This window comes from Vulpes lagopus, chromosome 3 (assembly GCF_018345385.1).
Source record: "Vulpes lagopus strain Blue_001 chromosome 3, ASM1834538v1, whole genome shotgun sequence".
NCBI classification, from domain to species: domain Eukaryota; kingdom Metazoa; phylum Chordata; class Mammalia; order Carnivora; family Canidae; genus Vulpes; species Vulpes lagopus.
The window spans coordinates 125,838,642-125,863,764 of NC_054826.1; the positions used below are offsets into that span (position 1 = coordinate 125,838,642).

The window sequence follows — 25,123 nt, forward strand, 5'->3', positions numbered from 1 at the left end:
AGTGCCCCCCGCCCCTAAGTGTGCGCCCGTCCAACGCGGAGGCCCGGCGCAGACCCCGCGGACCACCGCCCGCTGGCGCCGCCGGCCGGGGCCGCGTCCGGACACACCTCCCTGCGCCCCCCGGCCGGCCGCGGCGCGGGACTACATCTCCCAGCATGCCCCCGCGGCCCCGAGCCAGGCGAGGCTCGGTGAGTCAGAGCCGCACAGTAAATATTTGTATTAGCCGGAGCCGGCTCGCTAATGGTGGACGCGTGAGGCGGAGGAGCGCGGCGGCGGGAGGCAGCGGGCAGCGCGGCGGCGGCGCCATGTCCGTGAACATGGACGAGCTCAAGCACCAGGTCATGATCAACCAGTTCGTGCTGACGGCGGGCTGCGCGGCCGACCAGGCGAAGCAGCTGCTGCAGGCGGCCCACTGGCAGTTCGAGGTGCGCGGCCGCGCCGGGCCGGGGCCGGGGTCGGGGCCGGGGTCCGTGCCGCCCGCCGCGCGTGTGCGGGCCGGTATGGACACGTGCCGGGGCGCCCTCGGCCCGGGGTCCCCGCGCGCACACGCGGCTTGCGGGGTCGGCCGGGCGTCTACGCGGCCCCCGGAAACGCCGCCCGCGCGGGGTGGGCGGGAGGGGCGCCCCGAATCCCCGCCCCCCGCCCGCTCTCCCCGCGGCGGGGATGCGCGGACCCCCCCCCCCGCTTTTGTTCGGGTAACGGCCAGGGTGGGGCGGCGCCGCGGCCCGGACGGACAGCCTGCGGGCGGGCGGCCGGAAGGAGGACGCCCGGGGCCGCCCCCGCCTCGGGAGCCGGGGCCGGCGGAGGGCAGCCCGGCGGCGCCTGTGTCCACGTACATGTGCACTTGTATTTACGCACGCGCCACGCTACGTGTGGGCATGTTGGCGTGTGTGTAAACACGCAGTCCACCCGCGCGGGTGCGGGCTGCGCGTGTACCCCGGACGCACGCGTCGCCGTTCTGCAGATGGGGCCCACGCGGGTACACACCCGGGTGCGTACGGCTGTGTGTGGGAGCCCCGCGCTCCCGCTACGGCCGTGCGTCTGTGCACCCCGCCCCAGAGGCGTGCCCCGCTGGCGCCTCCGGTGCTGGCGGGGGAATCTGCCTGCATGGTGCGCGGTGCAGGGCGGCGTTCACACGGGCGGGAGGTGCGGCCGCCCCGGTCAGGACCCCACCCACTGGGCCTCCCTGACCCGTAGGCCACTAGTGCCCACAGCCTGTGCTGCCAAGCGGCCACCTGGCTTTGCCCAGCTCAACTGCCCCAGAAATAACCCAGGGTGGCATCTAGGGAAGAGGCCAGAGTCCTTGAGCTCCACCCCTCGCAGGTGTAAGGTCACTGCCCCTCCAGGGCCCAGGAGTCTGGTTTCCTGATGGGGAGCCATCCCAGCGAAGGTGTTTGGGCCTGCTGGGGGGGAGGGAGGGGAGTGAGCCAGGGGCCTCTAGGGCGCAGTTTCCGTGACTGGGATGGGGATCAGAATTCCAGCCCAAAGGTTTGGACAGCCTGGGGAAGCAGCGGCCTGCCCAGCCAGGGGGATCTTTGCTCACCAGCTTCTACCCAAGCTCTTAGGAGGGCTCACCGCCCTGCGTGGCCCTCATACCACAACATGGGAGGCTGCTTCCCCTCATCCTCCACCGGCCTCCCCTCCTCCTGGCCTGTTTTCTCTGCACCTCCAGTGTGGGAGTTGACCTCTAAAGAGTGAGTGGCCACTCCCTCGTGCCCCCCCTCCCCAGGGCCTGCAGCCCCACCCTGCAGGAAGCTCCCTAATCAGCCTGTTTGTCTCAAGGGCTAGATGTGGCAAAACTTGTAAAACCACATTCATGGTCGTTTGCTTGAGTCCCGCATCTGCATACATGGCTCCCTCCCCGCCTGGGCTGGGCAGCAGGGTGGGTGTCGGGTGGGAAGAGCCTAGCCTCTCAGGGCTCTCAGCCTGGCACCTGCTGGGCTGTCTCTCAGTGTGGGTTAGTGTCACTTCGTCATGGGAATTAAAAACGTAGCTTTGAGGATTGAAATACCTGGGGGAAAACTGTCCGCAAGAGGGGCAGGAGCTGCCTGCAGACTTAGGGGCTCTGGTGGCCCCTTGGGGTAGGAGCCATACAGCTCTGGGCTCCCTGAGTCTCCGTCTCACATCTGTAAAATGAGGGACATATGGGTACTAGGGAGGTTCACTTAAGGTAAAAATGGGGTGTGAACCCCCAAACCGTAGGTCCTTGTGTGAGAGTGAGTGACTGGTTCCTCAGGGCTGCCCTGCCCTCTGTGGCCTCCGTCCCCCACCCCCCAAGGCTCACAATATACAGGTTGAGGGTTGGCCCAGCCAAAGGCCGAGTTTTTGGGTCAGAGCTCTGTGATTCGGGTGTTAATGAGGACAGGGCTGCAGGGGGAGGGGTACCGGTGTGTTTTAAGTGGTGGTGCTTTAAGGCAGCAGAAGGTGCTCACTGGGGTGCTCACTCAGGTGGCCTTTGGATCTGCACTTGGGAAGGAACGGTTTGGGTGTGTCCCCTGGGGCTCCCAGGTGGGAGGGAGTCCTGAGGAGTTACTTAGAGAGACTAGCACCCACCCCACCACATTCCCACACCCGTTCAGGGACACTGGGGTAGGGCATCTCCAGCAGGAAATTCCCAGAAAAATTCATTTGAATGTAAAAAAATAACAAAATACCAGGGCAAGCCCTGGGAGCCAGCTTGGGTGTCTGTGCTGGGGGCAGGGTGGGGAGTGGGGGAGGGATTGGGCAGGGAGCCTAAAGGGATGGCAGTGGAGGGGGCCGGGGCCAGGGCCTGGCAGGGCCAGCAGACCCTTCACACACTCTCACCCAGCACTTTCGCAAGAGCAGCTGGCTCCCTTACTTTCCTCAGCACCCATCCTGTAGCCTCCTTGCCAGGACAGACCAGATGCAGCCCCTCCCTGGCTCACCGAGCCCCCTATTGCCGGTTCCCCCAGGGCCTCCAGACCAGCTTGTCTGACAGGGGCCTTCTCAGCACCCTGGGTGCAGACCCCTTCCATCCTCCTCCCGCTCTGTACCTTAGGGACATTCCGGGGGAGGCTTGGGTGAGTGGAGCACCCAGTGCCAGACCCAGACCATCCTTCTTAATTCTGGCTCTCCCAGTTGGAGCGTGGATCTTAGGTTATCCCGGCAAGGGATGGGTATCTGGAAACCACTGAGGCCCTTCCCTGGCAGGCCCCTGTGGCAAGCGGAGAGGGGCAGGCGGGTCGCAGACTTAGCATCTGAGAGTCTTTGCTGTGCCCTGGCTCATGGAGGAGGAAATTGAGGCTCGGGGAGTTGTCACCCATGGAGTTGGTGACAGTCCCGCTAGGATCTCAATCAGAGGCTGGCATCTGCTAAAGGCCTTTCCCTGTGAGAGCAGGAGAGGGTGCTGCCTGTTGCCTCCTGATGTCACAGTGACCACATCAGGTGTGTGCGGGCTGGAGGCAGGCAGCTTTGTGAGCGGCTTTACCACCCTCCACACCTGCCCGGGAGTCTGGTGCCTCCTTAAGGGGTGGCAGGCGTCAAGGGGCACGTCCAGGGGCACGCTGCCTCCACTCCCTTCTCCCACTCGTAGCCGGGCCCAGGGCCTCACCGAGCCCCAGAGACTCTGGAAACAAGGGAGGCCCTGGGCCCCAGGGGGCCTGAGGGTAATGACATCTGGCCTTCTTTCCACAGACGGCCCTCAGCGCCTTTTTCCAGGAGACCAACATCCCCTACAGCCATCACCACCACCAGATGGTAAGTGTCCCTGCAGCCCCCTGGGGCAGCTCTAGGGGGCACTCCCGGTTCAGGGTTTCGGGTGCAGGGCAGCCGGGCTCCCCCGAGGGAGGAAGCCCAGTGGCTCTGTGCAGCAGGGGCGGGGCCTGGGGGGTCCTCCAGGGACACTGCCCGTGGGTGTGCTGGGCGGGGTGTGCTGGGCCCGCCCTCGCAGCTGGCCTATCCTCCGGGAGCCCCAGCTAGTGGACTGTCTGTGTCTGGAGCCAGGGTGCAGCCGGGAAGAGGCACAGAAGCTTCCCGTCCTGGGAGGCAGCAGGAGGTGGGGCCCTCCCGGAAAGGGGGCTCACCCCCCTCTCTGTTTCCCCCCCCCACAGATGTGCACTCCTGCCAACACCCCCGCCACGCCCCCCAACTTCCCTGATGCCCTCACCATGTTTTCCCGTCTCAAGGCTTCCGAGAGCTTCCATGGTGGCGGCAGCGGCAGCCCCATGGCCGCCACGGCCACATCCCCCCCGCCGCACTTCCCCCACGCCGCCACCGCCAGCTTCGCTGCCCCGAGCTGGCCCACCACGGCCTCGCCCCCAGGGGGCCCACAGCACCACCAGCCGCAGCAGCCGCCCCTGTGGACTCCGGCACCCCCCTCCCCAGCGTCAGACTGGCCACCCTTGGCCCCCCAACAGGCCACTTCAGAACCGAGGGCCCACCCTGCAATGGAGGCTGAGAGATAAGGGAGGCCCCTCCCCCCCTCCCAGAGGCCAGGACCCTGTGGGGCGGGGGAGAGGATGTCTCCGCGGGCCCCCTTCACCCTCTGTCTGCACCCCTGTTCCCCGGAGCCCTGGAGGGGAGAGACTGGACCCTGGTGCCAGCACACAGGCTGCCCGCGCACGAATGTGGAAGCGCAGGCCCGGGGCACCCACCTTGCATGGATTTGGTTCAAAGTCGTCTTGGTGCTGGTGGACAGAACTTCAGAGAACAAGCAGCCTTCCCCGGAGGACTTGCTCGCCCTGCCCCACCCCAGGGGGCTCCGGAGAATCGCCACAGCAGCGGAGACTTGGCTGGCTCCTGCCTTGGAGCTCCTTGGGGCCGTCAGGCCTAGATCCCCACCCTCGGGAATGCAGAGCCTTCTCCGCATGTGTGTGTGTAGCTGTGTCTGTATTTATATGTATGTCGCTCTTCAAGAAGCAACCTAGTTCATGGGGCAGCTGGACTTTGCATGTTAGAGTGAGCCCCCAAGCCCCTTGCCCGCCACCCCTCTCCCCAGGGCCCTGCCCCTTTCTCCTACCCCCTTGTCAGCCAGTCTCCCTGTTCCCTGCAGAGAAAAGAATTGTGGGAAACTCCAGGACTCTTCCCACCCATCCCCCAGCGCCTGCCTGCTGGGGCTGCCTGCATGCCTCCCCCAGAGCCCAGGGGTACCTCACACCCTTTCCCTTCCCCCTTTTAACAAAAGAGAAGAAAGAGTTCAAACCACCACCAGGCTCTGTGGTCTTGCCTCGCATCCTGAGCTTTGCTGCCAGCTGGCTCCATGCAGAGAGGCAGGGTACCCCCCAGTCCCGCCTGGCTCCACACTACACTGCTTCTGTCTGCTGCTGTCTTTTCAACCACAACATGGCTCTGGAATCTTCCTGCCCATCCAAGGCTCTTCCCGTGAAGTTAGTTTCTGGCCTGTGTTCCCAGAATCCCTGACTCCTGCCCATGCTTCCCCCCCGTCCACCTGGACTGATCCTGACCTCCAGGGCTAACAGTTGCCTTCAGTTTGCTAGGACCTTTCTTTGTGTCTTAGGGTCCCCATGGCTAGCTGCAGGCTGGACTCCCCAAGCCCAGCCTCCCAACAAACATGCCCAGTTGGCAGGGCCCTCCCCCAGGGAGGCACAGATAGCCCGCCTCTGTGCAGAGCCAGTGAGGGCTCATGACAGGAACAGGACGAGCCCAGGGCAGAGTCCAACCTGTGGCTCAAGCCTTTGGTCACTAAGGAGACTGGCAACCCAGGGGCGATAGGACTCTGGGCTGCTCCCGACCTGGGCTGGGGCAGACACCTGCTCTCACCCCAAGGGAGGAGCCAGGGGTGCTCCACTCTGAGTCCCCTCCCCTTGGCTGCCCTTGCTGGGGAAGGGGCTTCCTGTGGCAGCCTCAGCCTTGCACCCCTTGTGAGGGGCTGAGCTTTGGAGAAGGGGGGAGGCCAAGGTCTCTGCCCAATCCTCAGTACCAGCAGACCTGACAGGAGCCCACCTGGGCACCCAGCCCATCAGTCAGCACCTTGACCTTTTGCAGGTGGTGCCTGGGTCAGAGAGTTTCTTGTTTCAGAAGGTCTGCTTAATGTGTCTGCGCTCCCCACCAGCAGCCGTGCCCTTGCTCCTAGGGATGGGGCTTTCTGACGAGGATACTCCGGTGTTGGGCACCCGGGCCATTACCTGGCTTCCCCAGCTCAGTCTCCACCCTGCTGGACCCTGCATGGCTCCAGGGGCCACTCTGCTCTCTGGCTATTACTGAAGACCCCCTGCCAGGCCCCTGCTGCAGCTGCTGCTTCTGGAATTGTGTGCTCACCTTGAAATCCCCCTTCTAGAGGCCTCCCCGAGGAGGTCCAGAGGGGGAGCACAGCCCTGTGTGTGCTCCTCATGGAGAGGGGAGGGAGTGAAGGAGGAGCAGGGTAAGGGGGAGGGTATCTTGGGCCTCCTGACTCTTCACCACAGCCTTCTGATGGGAGAAAATGCTGAGGTAACTGCCACACAGCCCCGTCAAGGGGCAGGAGAGATGCAGAGGCAAGTATGTGGGGGCAGTTACCTGCCCTGTAGGGGTGCGAGTGCCTGGGCTATCCCAGGGAGCCCATGCCTGGGATGGCTGTATGTGTCAGAGACTGGAGACTGCACCATCGAGAATCTGCATTTGTGGAGAACGAGGCTCACCTCTGGGCAGACCACTGGGTGGCCTGTAAATGAACCACAGTCTTGCTACTCAGGTGTTTGTCAGAGGGGCAGGTCCTCAAGCTCCACGTTGAGCAGTGTTCTTGCACAACATCTCTGCTGAGTGCTGATCTGATGGGGGTGAGGTGCATTTCTGTTTCCAGGGGGCCACAGGGCTGGCTTGGAAGTGTCAGGTGGTCACATCAGGCTGGAAGGACTTGGGGTTCCTATAGGTCCTGGTTTTCTAGCCTGGGCACTGTGGACATTTGAAGCTGGATTACTGTCTGCTGTGGGGAGTCCTGTGCACTGTGGGATGTCGGCCAGCCTCCTGGCCTTCCCACGAGATGCCAGTGCATTCCCTAGTTGTGACAATGGAAAGTATCTGGACATGGCAAAATGTCCTCTAAACCCGGGGTTCCCATAGTTGGCTGCACGGTAGAGCCCCCAGGGAGCTCCGTAAAAAGACAAACCACAGACTCCCAGATCCCAAGGCATCAGAGTCCCTGGGGAGAAGCCTTGATGATATTATTTGGAACATCCCCCAGGATATTGGTGGATCATTAAAATAAAAACCACTTAATCATTTACCTTGAAGGGTAAACTTAAGAGAATATCAACTGTATGTCAAAGCTGTTGCGCAAACAGCTCCCAAGTGATTGTGATTCAAGACCCCCAAACCTGTAGGGTATAAAGGACCCCTGGGTGCTTGAGGCAACTGCTCTGGAGGAGGGTGCAGGAATCGGGTTTTTCATCAGTGCCCCAAGCAAGGTGGGAACCAGAGCAAGAGGGGCAGAGGGCAGGGCTGGGGCCTCCTAGTACTTTCCAGCAAATGCAGAGGCCCTGCCTAGTGTGCTGGGAGCCCCTGGTCTGTGCATCTCACCAGCAAGGGAAAGGCTGCAGAAGCGGGCCAGGTGAACTGGAGGGGAAGCCAGAGGTGAGAACAGAACCTGGAACCTTCCTCCACTTCTCTAAGCTCAGGAGCAAAGCTGAAGGAGTCCGTAACTGTTACATGTTCAAATGTAAACTGGCTGGAAAGCAAAGGTGCTGGTGCATGAACAGAAGGGAGCAGACCCAGCTGTCCTCTGCTGTCCTTCATCGCGCCTCCTGGGAGCTGCCCCAGCAGCACACATGGGAAACTGGCTTGGTTACCTCAAAGCCCAGCCTCTTCTGGGCACGGTCACCCCTACCTACCTGCCAGACTGCAGCTCAAATGACTGTTTCCAAAGTTCTGTTCTAAAAACCTTTGCATCCATGACACTGCTTGGAAGGATGATTGGAGCTCCAACAGTCTCCTTTCTGAAGAGTGGATGTGGCAGCCCGTGGGGTGAAGGTCTGGCCACCCCAGGTGACAGGCAGTGGGGGTTTCTTTCCAGTCTGCCGTGAAAGCACCTGGGCACGCTAACTTAGGGGTCTGCTGCTTGGCTTCCATTATGTTCCATGTCTTTCTGAATGGCATGCCAACACGTTAAAGTTGGGAGAGTTTGCACCAAAAGTCTTGCTTCTGGCTTCTCTTGGACATTCATGAACCAGCTGGCCCAGGTTCCTGCCAGGCCGTAACTGGCTGAAGCCGACTGTCACAGTGGGGACGCAGCCAGCCTGCCCCTGGCCGGCCAACCCACTCCAGTGGCCACAGACATGTGTATCGGGTTCCTGTCTCCTAATTGGTTGAAATCTGGAGGGGATCTTGTTTTGCACTAGGAAGAGCTTCCAAAGTGAAAGGCCTGCTGGGGGGGTGGGGTGGAGGGGGGGTTGGAGGGACAGCTGGTGGATGAATGGAGACCCTGAAGTGCTTTCTGTGGGCAGGCAGGGCTCCTCCTTCAGACAGCGAGAAGGGAAGGGCTTGTTCTCCCAGATTCTCTCGGATGAAGGGTCCCCAGGGTCCTTCCAGGGTTCTCTGAGAACACATTGTGGCTGGCCCCCAAGCCCAGCAGTGGGCGGGGCTGCCTTGGGCCTGGAAGCCTCTGAGGGGCCTTTATAGCAGGACTCATCTGAGGACAGATGAGTGCTTTGAGTCTGGTCGCTTCCCGGGGTCTGCGCTGGGGAGGCCGCCTGGGCTGGACAAAAGGAGATCTTTTGAGGCAAGGCTACTTCCAATTCCTGCATTTGGAAAGGTCTTCGGTTGCTTAGCCACAGCTTCTGTTTGGGCAACGTATGTGTTTCAAATGAGCCTTAGAATAACTGTACTCCTTTAGGGGAGCCCCAGGATGGCCGAGGCCATGTCACTGGCTCACACAAGGTGCTGGGAGCCTGTTGGCGGGGTTCTGCTCTGCCTTCCAGGGCCACTTCTCGGCTTCTTGGGGGCAACAGCTGCACATGTTGCTGGGATGGTTTTCTGTGGCTCCTGGTGAAGCCATGAGCAAGAGGAGGAGGGGACTGAGAAGAGAGGCCTTGCTTTGGCTCTCTGTGTGTGGTATGTGTTTGGTGGTTCTCTACGCAGAGCCCCCAGGACCAGGGATAGTCAGGGGTCCAGCCAGGGAGGCGGGTGTGCGCTGATTTTAGTGTCTGTAAGAGATCACAGAAAGAGGGACTCTTTCCTCCACTGCCAGCGCCTCAACTTCCCTCTTCTGGTGACTTGTCCTGGGCACTGGCAGTGCATTTTTTCTAGTGCAGATCATCTTGTTTAGGATACACATTGCTGTCATTGGTTGTTTATACCTTAGAGTTAAGGAGTTCACGGTCTTTGAAAGGGAGAAATGGTCAGTGACCCTTTGACCTGTGTTGGTGGGTTGTAGGGCCACGTATGGGGGTGCAGGGGGGTCACCACTCACCAACTCCATTCCAGCAGCACCTCAAAGCAGGACCCTCTGCTTGGCGAGAGGCGTCTCTCTCCCCTTCCCGCCCAGCTCATTTATGCAGTGCCACACCAGGCCAGGCCAGGCCGTGCGCCTCCCTCCCCACATGACCGGCTCGTCCCTGTCTGTCCCAGGCAGACGGGGACCTTACTGCCAAGCCTGGCACTGCCACTACCTCCCAGGCCAGGAGCCGTGTCCCCCTCACAGAGGAGGAGGCTGGGCCCAGGACCCTGTGAGGTTCCCACTCTGCTGACCCCATCCTCATTCTTTCTGCTCCCCAAGCACCTTTGCCTGCAGGGATGGGGTGGGCTCCCCCCCTGAGGCACCTGCCCTCGAAGCTTCCTGCAGGCTCCAGCCTCAGGCTGGAATCAGGGAGAGGCGAGCATTCTCCCTGCAGCTCCCACCTGCCACCAGGCCAAAGGCCAGCCAGCTTATTTCCCCACAACCTCTGAGGGAGACAGGACTGTTGTCCTCTGGCATTGCTCCTGGCTGGCTGCATTGGTGTCCCCACCTTCCGAAACACCAAGGAGCCTGTTGGAATGTGAATGGTTATGCGGCGACCCACCTGGACCTCACTCCTTGATGCCTGGGCTGCAGGAACCAGCTGAAGCACAGATTCCCTTTGTAAAACTGAGAAATGGCTGGGGAGGCAGCTTTCAGGAGACAGTGGGATGGATAGGAGGGTCTGAGCCTGGGTGTGTAGGGTGCCTGAGGGCCGCAGGGACAAGCCTGGCACAGGATGCTTTGCCTGAGCCCGGGCCACGCCTCCCTGCCCTGCCGTGGAAGGCTGGAGAGCCGAGGCCTCCCTGAGCAAACCTGGGCAGGTCACATCACCACCCCTGCCCTCAAACCCCCTGTCTTCCCAGAATGCAGGGCTAGGGCACCTTAGGACTTTTGCCACGACGGAAAATGTAGCAGAGGCAAGGTTTGCTGTTGATTCTCTGCTGGGACTCGGCAGAGTGGAGGTGCCACTCTGGTGGTGCCACCAGTCGGTGGTTCTGGCTGGTGCTTCCGAGAGACTGACCCTGGGGTGGGGGCCTGAGAAGGGACCAGCAGGTCCCCCCCCCCACACGTGGGACAGACAAGACCACCCTCTAAAGAGGGCACCAGGCCAGTCACCCTCACCCACAGTCAAAAAAGTGAAAGATTTTATTCTGGGGAGAAGTTGCCAAAAATACTCATCTGTGTGTGACATGGGGGTGGGTGCAGGGTCTAGGTCGGCCCCAGGAATAGCTTGGCCTCATTTAGACGCAGTCCTTGAAGAAAGAAAAGAGAAGTCAGGGTCTGGAAGTGGGCACAGATAAGGAGCCGGGGACCGTTAGGAAGGAGCGGCACGCCGTGTGCCCAGACTGATGGCCGCCAGGCCTGGGTGTCCTGCAGCCCCGGCTCCTCTGTGGGACCCCTGGGCAGCGCACCGCCCCCCAACTCCCTTACCCGCTCAGGGGCCCTGGGGTCCTCTGGTGGATGTTGGTGAGAGGGAGAGTCGTGCCCCAAAGGGACACAGGGAAGTTTTTTTGACTTCGTGTAATGCGGTAGACATGTCAGAAGTACAGAGGCACAGAGGGCACAGCTGGACAGAGCCGGGGAGTGGAAAGGAGGAGGGAGAGGAGTCTGGAGGGAGAAGGAAGGATGAGCTGCCTGAGGTGGGGGTTCAAGCCCTGCGCACAGCGGCAGAGGCAGGTGCGTGGTCTGCGCTCCGGAGCTGCCCACTAACCCCCCGGTGGGACGCTGTGGCCTGGTCCGTGTGGCTTCCACTGAGCGTACGGGCCGTTAGCATGGGGCCCAGGACGTCAGGCCTGTGTGATTCTGGCCCTCGGTGGGAGAGAGCAGTCCCGGAATATTCCAGGGCCGCTGCTCTAAGCTCCTCACGGACTGGCCAGAAAGTAAATATAAACAGTCAGGTTTCAAAAATATCCAATTCATAACCGTAATTACTGGTGGGAATAATCAACATGAAATAAAAAAAAGGATGCACTCAGTAAAACTTGGTTCCCGTGAGAAACATGGTCTTGTTAGAAATAATGGTCCCCAAAGAAAACGTGCACGGGCAGTAGCTGTAATTGGAACAGACTCTGATGGAGCCATTTCAGCAAAATAAAAAGGAAAGTGACTGTATTTAAAAGCACGTTAGCTGGTGTGTTGAAAACTGGTCAAGAAATTATGTTGGCTTAGTGGAAAATTCAATCTAGAAAACTGCGTTCTCCACGAAGTGTAGGATAAGGAGGATTGTGTTGTGTGGACTTCTATGCATAGAGTTAAAATGGCCAGTGGGTCAAAAGGAGTCCCTTATGGAGGCTCCCGGCCAGGCTCCCGGCCAGGCTCAGGGCCAGGCTCTTCAGGCAGGGAAGGGGAGGGGAGGTAGGGGTGCGGCGCGCGGGGCTCACGGATTGGTGGGCTCCTCGGAGGGCTGCGTGCTGGCTCGGTCGGAGGGCTGCGTGCTGGCTCGGGGCCGTGGGTGCCGGGCGGGCCCTGGAGCCTGCTGGGCAGCCCGCAGGGAGGGCGTCAGTGGCGGGAGCAGCGGCAGGGGCGGCAGTGATGGAGGCCGAGCTGGCATCGTAGGCGGGGGGCCCGGGGCAGCTGAGCGCACGCTGCTGTGGGGGTGCAGGGCTGGGAGGGGCAGGAGAGTCGTGATGTCCCAGGAGCATTCCCAGGGGTGGGGGTGAGGCTGGCCTGATGGGATCATGCCCCATAAAGAAACGAGAAGCCAAGACATGGCTCACCCAGTCCCAGGCACCCTAAGCCTCCCTGGGATGGGGCGGTTTGACCCCGGATGAATGACACCAGGACAGACGCTGCCCTGGCCATGGATTTGGAGCCCAGGATCAGGGTTGCTGTGCCTCAGCTCCACGCCTAAGCCGGGGGAGCCGTGCCCACCTCCTGAGCTTGGCTGAGGGCCGCAGGGGAAGACTAGGGAGCTGTTGGGCACGCACGATGCTGGTGCAGGGGAGAGGCTTCAGGGGAGCCCCCACGGCCTGGTTCATGGGGCCCCAGCAGAGAGGCCCAGGACCACGAACAGGCTCCTTATCCCACCCTGGCAGCTAGCTAGAGACCCGCGGGCCCTGGGACGGCCTGGGCGGGAAGCCCCGTGGAAGGTCAGCTACGAGCCCAGGAGGGCTGCAGGCCACGGCCAGGAGCTGGGTGTGTGTGTGGGGGGGGGTACCCATGGGGCCTTCCTGTGCCCTGGCGAGGCAGGACAAGGGAGAGAGGCCTGAGGTGGGGCAGCGATCCCTGGGCTGGGCAGGGATTGGGAGGGCTGGTACTCACGCGGGTAGATGGCGCTATATAAGCTACTGGAGCGTTCCCGCTCGTAGGGGTTCCGAGCTGGGGGGTGCGGAACCTTCACAGCTGAAAAGGAAGAGGCAGGAATGGGTGAGTGTCCTGCGGAGCCCCCCACCCCACGCCTGCCCCATAGGTTCCCAGGCCTGCCTGCCTCCCACACACACCTGCCCCTCAGCCTTTGGGGAACACCCCTCCTCACACCTTCGGGGTCTAGAGTTTCTCGGGCCATAGATGTTCCCACTGGGTCCAGGCAGCCGCAGTGTCTCCACCCCCACCTTCCCGTCCCTCATCATGTGCGTGTGTGAATTTTTTTTTTTTTTGAGATAAAATTCACAAGCCACATTAACCATTTATTTAAAAAAAATTTTTTAAGTGATCTCTACAATCCCAAGATCAAGAGTCACATGCTCCACCAACTGAGCCAGCCGGGCGCCACACGAAATAACCATTTGAAGCCAGCACTTGAGTGACATTAAGTTCATTCCCAGTGGTGTGCAACCACTGCCTCTGCTAGTTCCAGAACAGCCCGCGCCCCACAAAGGAAACCCAGTGTTCACGAGGCACTCACTCCCCTTGCTGCTTCCCCCAGGCCCTGGCGGCCAGGAGTCTGCTTTTTGTCCCAGCCCTATGCCTGTTCCCAACCGACAGACCCACAGACCGGGGATCACACAATATTTGGCCTCTTGGGTTCTGGCTCCATCCTTCACCTCTGAACCCAAGGCATCCCTTCTCGGTGTCCAGTCAAGAATCTCCATGACTGGCCGCCCAGACCAAAGGCTGCACCAGAAGAGGTGGGACCATGGGAGTGGGGGAGGCGGTGAGAGTGAGGAAAGATGCAGGGGAGGGCCCAGGCCTGGCTCTCAGGACGAGTCATGGGGGCACTGAGCTCCTTCCTGTGAAGGACACCAGACTGTTCTTCTGTCCTTCCCTGGGTGTCCTGACAATTTCTGCTTCGAATGTCCTTTCTTCAAAGAATCCTCAGCTCAATAGGGAACACCTCTCCCCAGCCATTCCTTCCCCCACTCCCATGTTTCATCTTACTGAACTTCTTGTTTATTTATACTTATGATCCTCCATGGGGTAGAAACTCTAAGGGAGCAGTGACTTTATCTTGTCCACATTGAGTCTTCCCAGTGGTATCTAAGAGACCCCTGGCACCAGTAAGGGCTCGGGAACGACCAGCTGAATGACCAGGGCCAGGTGGCAGCAGGGTGTGTTGTGTGGATCTCCCTTTTATGGACAAACTCACTGTTCCAGCTGCAGGAGCAAAGGGAGCCACGAGCCTCCACCTGTTAGCCCCTCAGGGATTGTTAGCAGCTCTGGTCACTGAGGGGGCCCAGGGCCTGGCCCAGGGTAGTGCAGCACAGCATTTGTTCAGAAGCTCCCCATCGGGCTGGCCTGGACCTTCTCCGGTCTGCTTATTATCTGAGGGTCTCCGCTTGCTCCCCCTCCCCCATCCCTCTGCTAACCACCCCCATCCCCAAACCCAAACTACTCTCATTCCTCACTCAAGGTCTGCATCAGCTGTTCCTTGAGCCTGAACTAACCCCAGTGTGCTTTGTGGGTTCTGCGTACAGCAAATGTCCGGTTCAGGGGTACTCTCTGGCCCCTTGCTCTGACCCCCCACTTGGGACCTGGATCCCTCCATAGATCTGAGGCAGGATCAACCAACCTGCTGACCAGTGAGACTGTCACACTGCTTCCCTTCCAGGTGAAGGACGGGGGACCAGGGCCCAGTTTCAAAATTGAGACTCAGTGAGGCTTGGAAACCCAGCTCTGACCCAGCACCCCCCTTGAGGTCCCGCTGATGCCCTGGGCTCTATAAGTCAGAGCCTGAACTCACCACCTGACCCCCATACCTGCTCCTCCTGGACCCTCCCAACTTCCCAACTCTGGGACAGCCAGAAGCTGAGGAGTGGGGAGGCTTTCAAGAGGAGGGGACCCTAAGCTCCGGCAGATGAGGAAGGTTCTCCAGGGCTTTGGGGCAGGCACACAGCCTGGGCAGAGGCCCATGAGTGGGAGACAGCCGGGCTCACTGAGAGATGAGCAAACAGTTCTGAGACGCTAGAGGGAGGGGCAGACGGGGGACAAGGGGCCCCCTGCAGATTGGCAGAGGAGCCTGGACTCTGACAGCAATGCCCCTGAAATGTGCCCATCTTAATCCCCAAAACCTGTCACTGTGTCACCTGACTTGGCAGAGGGGCTTTGCAGATGGCATCGAGTTAAGGAGCCTGAGACAGAGAGGATCCTGAAGTATCCAGATGGCCCAACGTAATCGCAAGGCTCTGGAGGGAGGCCAGAGGGTGAGAGTCAGAGGAGGGGAGGGGAGCACGGAAGAGAGGCTGGAGGGGCACATCTTGAGATAGAGGAAGGGGCTGTGAGACCAGGAACGCAGCAGGCCCCTGGCAGGTGGAAACGAGACAGAAACACAGAGTCTCCCCAGGGCCTCAGAGAGAACCGGCCCTGCTGACACCTTGATTTTAGCCCTTGTAAGACTCATTTCAGATTTCTGACCTCCAGAACTAAGATAAAATAAATTTGGGTTAAGCCACTGGGTTTGCGGAAACTGGTTACAGCAGCCATAGGGAACTCATACTGACGGTTCTGAGCTGGGGAGCAGCCGGGTCACAGGGTCGCGGCGCGTATTTTAGGTGAGGAGGTTTGAGGCTGGCACCCCGCCCCTGCCGCCGCCTCCTCTGTCCTCCCTGATCCTGCCTGAACTTAGCCTTCCTTCCAGGGCACTCTGAAAGTCCAGCCTGCTGACCACCAGCCTCAATGCGTCCACCCCCCTCCTGTGGGGGCACCGGTGTTCCTCTGCCCTGGCCTGAGCTCCTGACTCAGTGCAAGTGTCTGGAGGGCACAGGCCGGCCAGGTGCCCCTCAGTGTCCCCTGTGGCTTGGCAAAGGGCTGAGTACAGGGCAGGGCACGTTGGACGGTGATCTGAATGGACGAACACATCCGGGGCCAGCCTGGACCTGGGCAGGGCTCACGCTGGCTCGTTTGGGTTTAGATTTTGAGACTGTTTTGGATTAGAATGTTCTTTTGAGTAAATAAATGAGGGATAAGAGCAATCCTGTTGACAGATCTGGCCACAGGCAGATGTCTGATGGATCCCTAATGCCAGTTAGACTTTGGTGCTTGTAGCAGGACAAAGCAGTTGAGGGGCTGTGATTCAGTCCTGCTTTGCTGCATGGGTCTCAGAATGAATGGGCCATGGGGACAGAAGCCCCCCGCCCCAGGTGACAGCCCAGGGGAGGTGGGCAGAGGGCCCTGTCCCGTGCATGAGCGGGAAAGGGCCCCTCCACCAAGGGTGCATGCGGCCCTCACCTGCCCGTTTGCACAATGCCTCAGCATGTTGCTGCTGGCTGAAAAGAGGCAGTGCAGGCAAGAAATCGGGGCTCATTAAATATTAGCCACCGTTGTTATTACCCTGCCTGGTGACCCAGCTTCACCTGAGCCTCCTCCTAACAGCAGATGCTGCCAGGGACCGAGCCTTGTCCGAGGGCAGCCATTAATGCCACGTGGGCCAGATCCGTGCTGGGGGACTGCAGGCCTCAGGCGGTGTCCCACCCACTTGGGCCAGGGCAGGGAGCTGCAGAGGGTTGACCAGTGGCCCTCAAAAATATATGTCCCCAGAACCTATGAACATAACCCTACTTGGACAAAGGGTCTTCTCGGATGTAATTAAGGATCCTGAGATGGCTCATCCCAGGTTAAGCTGGGCCCTAAACCCAATGACAAGCGTCCTTAAAGGAGACAGAAGAGAAGACCCAAGGGAAAGGCCACGGGAAGACAGAGGCGGAGACTGGAGGGACAGGACCACAAGCCAAGGACCGCGTGGCACCGCCACAAGCTGGAAGAGGCAGGAAGGAGCCTTCCCTAGAGCCCCGGGAGTGAGCACAGCCCAGGGACACCTAGATTTTGGACTGCAGACCTCCGGAACTGTGAGAACGTCTGTCGTCTCCAGTTCCCCAGTCTGTGGCCATTTGTTGCGGTCACCCCAGGACACTAACGTGGGCTCTTTGTCCTTTGACCAGCACCCCAATTAAACAGTCCCCTTTGCTTTCCTTATGTGTCTGGTATTTTGTCCTCAGGTCAATGGGAACAATGTGGGGCGAGAACAAATACCGTGGGCAGAACTTAACCCTCTCGCCACCTTGGGGCTCCAGGGTCACCCCCCACCCTGCCACGGGGCAGCGTATGGCTCCCAGCCAGGCCTCCAGGGTCTGTCCACATCTCTTCATCATGCCCAACCCCTTCCCAACCCCCACCCCAGGCCGACTGACCTTCCTGAGTTCCAGCTGTGCCTGCCTTCCAGCCACCACGGGATCTTTGGACCCGCTATGTCCTCCACCTGGACCGCTCTCTTCCCACCGGACCCAGCTAACCCCCCCTTCCTTCATCAGTCCTTCTCACAATTCTCCCGTCCCCAGCCCAGGATTCCTCTTTTGTGAGGCCACCTGGCACTCCTCCCTAGGCCAGCATCCTTTGTCACCAGGGTCCTGGCCTTGGGTCAGCTATTCACTGCTGTTCTAAACAATAGATCTTAGCCCTCAGGTTATTTGCTTACAGTCTGCTTCTCCCACTCACTATGGAAACCCGGGGGCCACAGCCCATCTTTCTTTGCCCTGCCCTCTCCCCACCTCCCCAGTGCGTGATGCAGTGCCTGGCATACAGAACCCCATTTTTGCAAATGGCTGTGTCAGGACCCCCCAGTCCGGGATGGGGCCAGCTCTGAGCCCTGCCTGCATCCCCCCTACTCCCCAGCAAAGCCAGGGCACCCAGGTCAGGGGCTCCCAGGAAGCCCTGACACCTCTCACCTGCCAGCTCCTTCTCAACACTGGTCAGAGGCCGTGGCCCATCCTGGCTGCTCATTCGGCCCTTGTACAGGATCCCATCCACTCCCAGAATGTCCACCTCGGCCTGTTGGATGGCCCAGGCCCAGGTCAGGGAGTGTCCTTGCCTGCTCCTCTCAGACACACAGAGGCCCAGAGGCCCAGCAGACAGAGCACAGCCACCCCCGCCTCCCCCCCATATCCCAAGCTTCCCTCACCCAGGGCGTTGGCCACACTCACGGTGTCATAGTCCAACACCTCGGGGTCCCCGTAGGGGTAGAGTGTTGACAAGTCATATGAGTTGAACTTGAGGTTGGTATCTTTGCCGGGGCCGTCACCCCAGTCCTGCTGGGACCTCAGCAGATCCAGACTCCTGTCCTGGTCTCCAAGGTCCTGGAGACGCTGTAGCCGCCGCTGTTCCCTGGGGTCGGGTGGGTAAGACAGCAGCCACTGGGAGGACCCTCTGCCCCGGAGGAGCATCAGGATGGGCCCAAGGGCCTGCGCAGTAGCAAGGCCAGACTGGAATTTCTTCCAGCTTGGGTTTGGGGGTCCTTGGGGCTGCTGGGTGGGTATGGACAAACACAGTTGGGGCAGAGGGGAGAAACAAAGGCCTCTGCTCCCCCAGACTCAGCCATCCCCGGGGGCTCTGGTCTGGGCCACCAACAGAAGGCTTTTCATCCTTGATCTCAAGGAGTCAGGCACAGGAAGGTGGGGGTGTCGGGCACAGGCCTCCACAGCCATCTCCTCTCCGCAGCTTCATTGTTGGTCAGCCCTCACGTCCCCACCTCAGCCCGGGGTGCAGTGGGATGTCAGGAGGTTGAGGGAGGCTGGGGTCCAAGGAGCCTGCCAGGTGTGATGGGACTCACAGGTCTAGGTGCCAGCTCTGCCACTTACTAGCTGTGACCAGGAGCAGGTGGCCGAAGTTCCCTGAACCTCATTTCCTTCAACCATAAGTCGTGGTGAGGACAGAATGCACCCCAAAGGGAAGGCCCAAGGACCCGCTGAGGCCGGGCAGGGCAAGGCGCTTAGCGCAGCCTGCGTGCGGTCACAGCTGGGCCTCCTCCTGGTGGCGGCGGCAATCCTAGCTCAGGGAGCCCGTGGGATCCAGACCAGACTCCTTCCCCAATGGTCCCTGCCCATTAAGGGCACGCAATGAATGTGCCCATTCCTCTGGGCCACGATGCCCTCGGGCCATTTGCTGCCCCGCCACCTCCACAAATGGCTCCCCTGCAGACGGCTGGCAGGGCCCGGGGCCAGGGTCTCCAGGGCGCCTCTGTGCGGCAGACCCCAGCCCACCCACCTCAGCTGTTGCCACTGCAGGTACTCATAGGTGTTGGCGCTGGCTGGCCGCAGCCGCGACAGCAGGTGGCCTTTGCGGATGGTGATGAGCTGCCTGTAGGAGGACAAGTGTTCAGCAGGAGGCCCAAGCGGCCAGCAGACGGCCCCAGGCTCCCTCCTCCTCCAGGAAGTCCACCCTTAAACCCAGCCTTCGGGCTAGAGACATGCACAGCATGGGGCCACCCTGCTAGGGCCCCAGTCATCTTTGACAGTCATAAAGGACAGCTGTTCTGGGCATCTCAGTGGCTCAGTGGTTGAGCGTCTGCCTCTGGCTCAGGTCGTGACCCCGGGGTCCTGGGATCGAGTCCCACACTGGGCTCCCGGCAGGGAGCCTGCTTCTCCCTCTGCCTGTGTCTCTGCCTTTCTCTCTGTGCCTCTCATGAATAAATAAATGAAATCTTAAAAAAAAAAAAAAAAAAGAACAACTTTTCTCATTATAAAACTAATGCCAGAACAGGTAAATCCTAGAAACAGAATGCAGATTGGAGGTTGCCTGGGGCTGGGGTCTGGGATGGGGAGTGGTCACAAATGGGGCTGGGGTTTCCTTCTGGAAAGTTGGTGGTAATGTTCTGGCACTAAGAGCGGTGGTTACACGATATTGTTGATGCACTAAATGCCACTGACCTGTCCACTTTAACGTGGTTAATTTGTGTTATGTGTAATTTACCTCAACAACGACAAAAAAGAAAATAAAATATCAGTTTTCTGAGCAGCGGAACTGTTCTACATGTTGATCTGTGCACACATGCAAAAATTCATCAGGTTGTATCATATTTATATACTTTACTGTATTATTTAAGCCACAATAACATTTTTTAAGGTTTTATTTATTAAAAAAATTTTATTTATTCATGAGATACACACAGGGAGAGAGGCAGAGACATAGGCAGAGGGAGAAGCAGGCTCTCACAGGGGGCTGCTGTGGGACTCAATCCCAGGACGCTGGGATCACGCCCTGAGCCAAAGGCAGACAATCAACTACTGAGCCACCCAGGTGCCCCTCACAATGACATTTTAAAGTAATACATATTGTCAGCATTTTAGAAAGGATAGAAAAGCATAAACACAAAAAGCTCTGTAACCACATAACAAATATTTTGATGTGTCCTTCCAGTAATTTTCCCTATCTTTTTTTTTTTAACAAAAATAGGATCATAACACACAAACTACTTGATTTTCTCATTTAAGGTATTGTAAACATTTTTCCAGGCTCCTAAATAATTCACAACTGTGTTATCCAATATGACAACCACTGGCCACAGGAGGCTATTTAAATTTATGGTTAAATTCAAATAAAATTTAAATTCCATTCTCAGGTGCATGTGGCCAGCGGCTACTGCCTTGGACAGTGAGCTATAACCATTTCCGCATCTCAGAAGGTTCCATTAGACCTCCTCCTACAACATGACTTATATTGGCTGACATAAGTGTACTGTAACTCATTTACCACTTCAGATTGTTGCCTTTTCTTCTTTGAAAAACACGATAAATAGGGCAGCCCGGGTAGCTCAGCAGTTTAGCGCCACCTTCAGCCTAGGGTGTGATCCTGGAGTCCCAGGATTGAGTCCTGCATCGGGCTCCCTGCGTGGAACTTGCTTCTCCCTCTGCCTGTGTCTGTGCCTCTCTCTCTCTATCTCTCTCTCTTTGTGATGAATAAATAAAATCTTTAAAAAAAAGATTTAAAAAATACGATAAATAATGCTGCAGCTAGGTATATCTGTGGCTTTAACCAAAAACTCTGGGGATAGGCTCAAAGCCCCTCCACAAACAGGACTGGTGTAGGGTGGTGAGCTTCACGGGTCAAGGGGGCCAGGCTAATACCTGGAGGAAGCAGGGGCCTACAAGATTCGGGCTCTTAAACCCTATTAGAGTGTTGTTTGGTGGTTCTTCAAAGAGTTAACCATTGAGGGACCATGTGACCCAGCACTTCCACCTCCAGGTTTATACCCAAAATAACTGAAAGCAGGTGTTGGAACAGATCTACATAACACGCATGTTCACAGCAGCACTAATCACAAGAGCCAAAGGGATGAATCAACCCAAATGTCCATCAGCATGTGAGTAGATAAAACGTGGGCTGCTCATATAGTGTGATAGGATTCAGCCATAAAACTGGGATGAACACAGACATCCACCACACTGCATGAACCTCGAGAACACGATGCTCAGTGAGGGAAGCTGGAACAGAAAGGCACATGTTGTGGGACCTCATTCATATGAAATGTCCAGAATAGGCAAATCCATGAAACACAGCTTATTAGTTATTGTCAGAGACCAAAGGGAGGAGGCAATGGGGGTGGCTGCTAATGAGTTTGGGGGTTCCTTTTAGGGAGAGGAAAATGGTTTGGAACTAGAGGTGACAGTTGCATACCATTGTGAATGTGCATCAAATGCCACTGAATTGTTCACTTTACCTATTTTTTAAATAAATTTACCTATTTTTTAAAAGATTTTATTTATTTATTTATTTATTTATTTATTTATTTATTTATTTATTTATTTATAAGAGACACATAGAGAGAGGCAGAGACACAGGCAGAGGGAGAAGCAGGCTCCCTGCAGGGAGCCCGATGTGGGACTTGATCCCAGGACTCCGGGGTCACGACCTGAGCCAAAGGCATACGTCAACCCCTGAGCCACCCAGATGCCCCAGAATTGTTCACCTTATTTTTTGTTTTTAATTTTTTTTTTTAATTTTTACTTATTTATGATAGTCACAGAGACAGAGAGAGGCAGAGACAGAGGCGGAGGGAGAAGCAGGCTCCATGCACCAGGAGCCTGATATGGGATTCGATCCCAGGTCTCCAGGATCGCGCCCTGGGCCAAAGGCAGGCGCCAAACCGCTGCGCCACCCAGGGATCCCCCGAATTGTTCACCTTAAAGTGGTTTGTGTAGGGACACCCGGGTGGCTCATTCCGTCATGTGTTGGCCTTCGGGTTAGGTTATGATCCTAGAGTTTGAGGATCCAGCCGGGCATGGGGCTCCCTGCCTGCTTCTCCCTCTGCTCCCGCCCCCAAATAAATAAATAAAATGGTGTATGTGAATTTCACCTAAATATATAGAAGTTTTAGACTCTAAAAATATGCGCGAGGAGCTCCCACAAAGTTCAGCTCTTCCCCAGTTTCCTTCTATCCTTGTGCTTTTGGAGATGCAGCGGGCACCAGGCAGGGCTGGCCAAGGAGGGGATCCCAGTGCCCCTGCCCGGGAGCAAATGGAATGAAGGGTACAGACTGCTGTATACGGAGGGATGAACATGGGAATGCTGGACCTAGAGCCCTGGCAGGCCTGCCAGGCTAGGGCAGTCCCCCTGCAGGGGAACCCGGGGTGGGGGTGGGGGGCCTGGGCGCCTCCTGGCGGCAGTACTCACGGGCCAGTCATCAGCTCCACCTGCCGATCGCAGGAGATGCACTTCACCCGCTCAAACAGTTTCCTGGAAGACAGGCGGCCCTCAGCTGCGGCTCGGGTGGGGGCGGGTCTGCGCCCCAGGGTCAGGACTCCCCTCCACACCCTACTCCCCTGCTGCCCCGGCCCAGCTCAGCGCAAGTCAGCTCTGCTAGTTCTGCTGGTGCCCATCCTGCGGCTGCCCGGGGCACAGGTGGGGCTATAGTGGGTGCAGTTTGTGTTCCTGCCCCAAGCAGGATGGACTGTCTTTAACACCAGGGGCTTTCTGGAAAGCTGCCCTTCACAGGTGACATTGGGAGGCATGAGGGGTCATCTGAGGACGGAAGACCTCTCCCCCCTCCCCCAACACTGAGACTCTATCTGGATGGGGTGGGGGACATAGCAACAGGGCTCCAGTCTCAGGTCCCCAGGCTCCCAGGGAGATCTTGCATGGCCCCTACCCTCTGTGAGGCTTGGTGTCTTTCAAGGCAAGAGGGCTTGGGAGCAGATGTGTTACTGGAGCCCCTCTGAGCCCCTGGGTGCCCTCTGCCTCCTCCCCCAAGCTGGGAAGCCCCATCCCCTCTCCCTGGCTCCACAGCTCTGCAATTCTTCCTCCCAGAATCCACAGGGACACTACTCTGGTTCCTCCTCTGGAGAGAGGGTCTCCCCTCCCAGAGGGTCTTTGGGAGCTGCACCCCTACCCAGGAGAGGCTCACTTCCTAAAGCCGGCGGCACTATCGGGGTCGAATCTGAGGCCTTCGATCAGGAGTTTCCCGACTATTTTCCAGATCTCATCCACATCCTTCTTCAGATGGTCCAAATCACTGTGGACAAGCTGTAAACAGCCAGAGGGAAAAAAGGAACGTTAGTCAACTGATTCACACCCCTTGTGGCTCCAGAAAAGGATCTGCAGCAAAGTTCCACGGAATCTACCAAGATTAAACAGGAACAGTGTGAGGAGGTCAAGGAAAGGGGAGAAAGCTAACCTAAGCCTAAAAAGCTTCGGTTAAGGTCACACCCCTAATTCATGCCATTGCTGGAGTGGAGTGGCCAAGTGAGCTCTGAACCCCCTGGTGTAGGCAACCTCTAACCCAGTTCTTGTCTAAGGATTTGCCTGTTCTGGACATTTCATATAAATGGAATCACACAAGCTGTGGCCTTTGGGGTCTGGCTTCTTTCACTCAGCATCATGTTTGTAAGGTTCACCCAGGTTGCAGAATGAATCAGAGTTTTATTTCTCTCTATGGTTGGATAATATTCCATTGCATGGATAGACCACATTTTGTTTGTCCGCCCATTAGTTGGTGGACATTTGGGTTGCCTCCACCTTTTTCTATTGGAAATAGCGCTGTTACAAACATTTGTGAACAAGTTTTTGCATGGACCTGTTTTCATTTTTCTTGGGTATATACCCAGGACTGGAAGCGCTGGGTTGTGTGGTAACTCTAACTTTTTGAGAAACTGCCAGACTGTTTTTCACGGTGGGACTTGTGAATTTTTAAAGTGTTCCTTCTTGGGGCAGCTGGCTGGCTCAGTTGGTAGAGCATGCAACTCTTGATCTCTGGGTCCTGAGTTCGAGCCCCACATTGGGTATAATCTAAAGTGTTCCTTCCAGGGCCCACATTCTGATCTCTAAATACCACTCCCCATTAAAAGGAACCAGGACTCTAGAGAAATGATAGAATCATGTCTGAGGAAGGGAATGTTGAAGATGAGCCTGAAACATCTTGTCATTTAAAGGAGCAAAATGGGGACACCTGGGTGGTTCAGCGGTTACGCACCTGCCTTCAGCTCAGGGCATGATCTTGGGGTCCCAGGATCGAGTCCCACATCAGGCTCCTTGCATGGAGCCTGCTTCTCCCTCTGCCTGTGTCTCTGCCTCTGTCTCTCTGTGTCTCTCATGAATAAATAAATAAAACCTTTTAAAAAAATAAATGAAAGATCAAGACGGCTTTCTGAGACAGATGGCCAGCTCACAGGCCGAAGAGGACACCACGGGGGCAACCAAATAAATAGTAACCTAGCTGATTGAATGAACTGAATTTATGAAAATCCACGATTCACAGTGACAGTCACAAAAAAGAAATAAAAAACAACAGAAACTGCCATTTGCCACCATATATTGGAGAAATCTATAGCAGCGATATCATTCCTGAACACCGGGAATCATTGTTCTCGTCTTCCCTGCAAGAACCATATTTCAGGGTAATCTGCTCAAGCTGATGAGGTGGAGCACTTCCTTAAGGATTTCCAGCTAGTAAATGGAGTAGCAGTGCTATAATTAGAGAACTCGTCACCTTGAACCCGTGAAATAACAAGTTCAGGCAACAATCCTCAATTTATGAGGAAAGTACTAGGAGAATGGCCAATGAAGCAAAAGACATTTCCAGAGTGCCAAAGGGTCACCCCCAAATCACTTAGTGCATATAAGAGGGGAATGGACCTTTACCCTGGTGATATCAGCCTAGCATTGCTGGGCTCTGATGAATCTTCGCCTCAGCACCAAAGGGACCACCAGCCAGTGTGACCTATCTGCCAATCCCAGGCTACACAAAGTGCATGGCACCCCAAGAAGAATCTTTCCTTCAACTTCCTATTTTTGTTGTTGTTGTTGTTGTTTTAAAGATTTCCATCCATTTATTCATGAGAAACAGACAGAGAGGCAGAGACACAGGCAGAAGGAGAAGCAGGCTCCACACACGGAGCCTGATGCAGGACTTGATCCCAGGACTGGGATCACAACCTGAGCTGAAGGCAGATGCTCAACCACTGAGCCACCCAGGTGTCCCCCCAACTTCCTATTTTGAAAACCTCCAACTCTACAGGAAAGTTGCAAGAATAGTCCAAAGGACACTCATACATCCATTTAATCAACTTTTCACATTTGACCACATTTTCTTTATCT

General features: G+C 57.4%; 2 protein-coding genes across 2 annotated transcripts in view; one reads left to right on the top strand and one right to left on the bottom strand.

Moving 5' to 3' along the window:
* The first annotated feature begins 202 nt into the window (after positions 1-202).
* Positions 203-5,166, top strand: UBALD1 (UBA like domain containing 1). The gene is made up of 3 exons (XM_041748932.1): positions 203-425; positions 3,655-3,717; positions 4,071-5,166. Exons 1-3 carry the CDS (start codon positions 306-308, stop codon positions 4,422-4,424), a joined length of 537 nt encoding a protein of 178 aa, XP_041604866.1. The 5' UTR covers positions 203-305; the 3' UTR covers positions 4,425-5,166.
* Positions 5,167-11,623: 6,457 nt separating this feature from the next.
* C3H16orf96 (chromosome 3 C16orf96 homolog) overlaps positions 11,624-25,123 on the bottom strand; it is a 38,238-nt gene continuing 24,738 nt past the window's right edge. The window contains exons 10-16 of the mRNA XM_041748536.1: positions 22,935-23,053; positions 22,205-22,267; positions 18,800-18,892; positions 17,740-17,920; positions 17,485-17,587; positions 12,650-12,730; positions 11,624-11,992 (exon numbers count right to left, since the gene is read on the bottom strand). Coding sequence (XP_041604470.1) covers positions 11,766-11,992; positions 12,650-12,730; positions 17,485-17,587; positions 17,740-17,920; positions 18,800-18,892; positions 22,205-22,267; positions 22,935-23,053 — 867 coding nt within the window. The 3' untranslated portion in view covers positions 11,624-11,765. The remainder of the gene's footprint in view (positions 11,993-12,649; positions 12,731-17,484; positions 17,588-17,739; positions 17,921-18,799; positions 18,893-22,204; positions 22,268-22,934; positions 23,054-25,123) is intronic.

Coding starts and splice junctions, on each gene's coding strand:
- UBALD1 (XM_041748932.1), top strand. CDS start 306: ATGTCCGTGAACATGGACGAGCTCAAGCACCAGGTCATGATCAACCAG. Junction 426..3,654: donor CGGCCCACTGGCAGTTCGAG/GTGCGCGGCCGC, acceptor TTCTTTCCACAG/ACGGCCCTCAGCGCCTTTTT. Junction 3,718..4,070: donor GCCATCACCACCACCAGATG/GTAAGTGTCCCT, acceptor CCCCCCCCACAG/ATGTGCACTCCTGCCAACAC.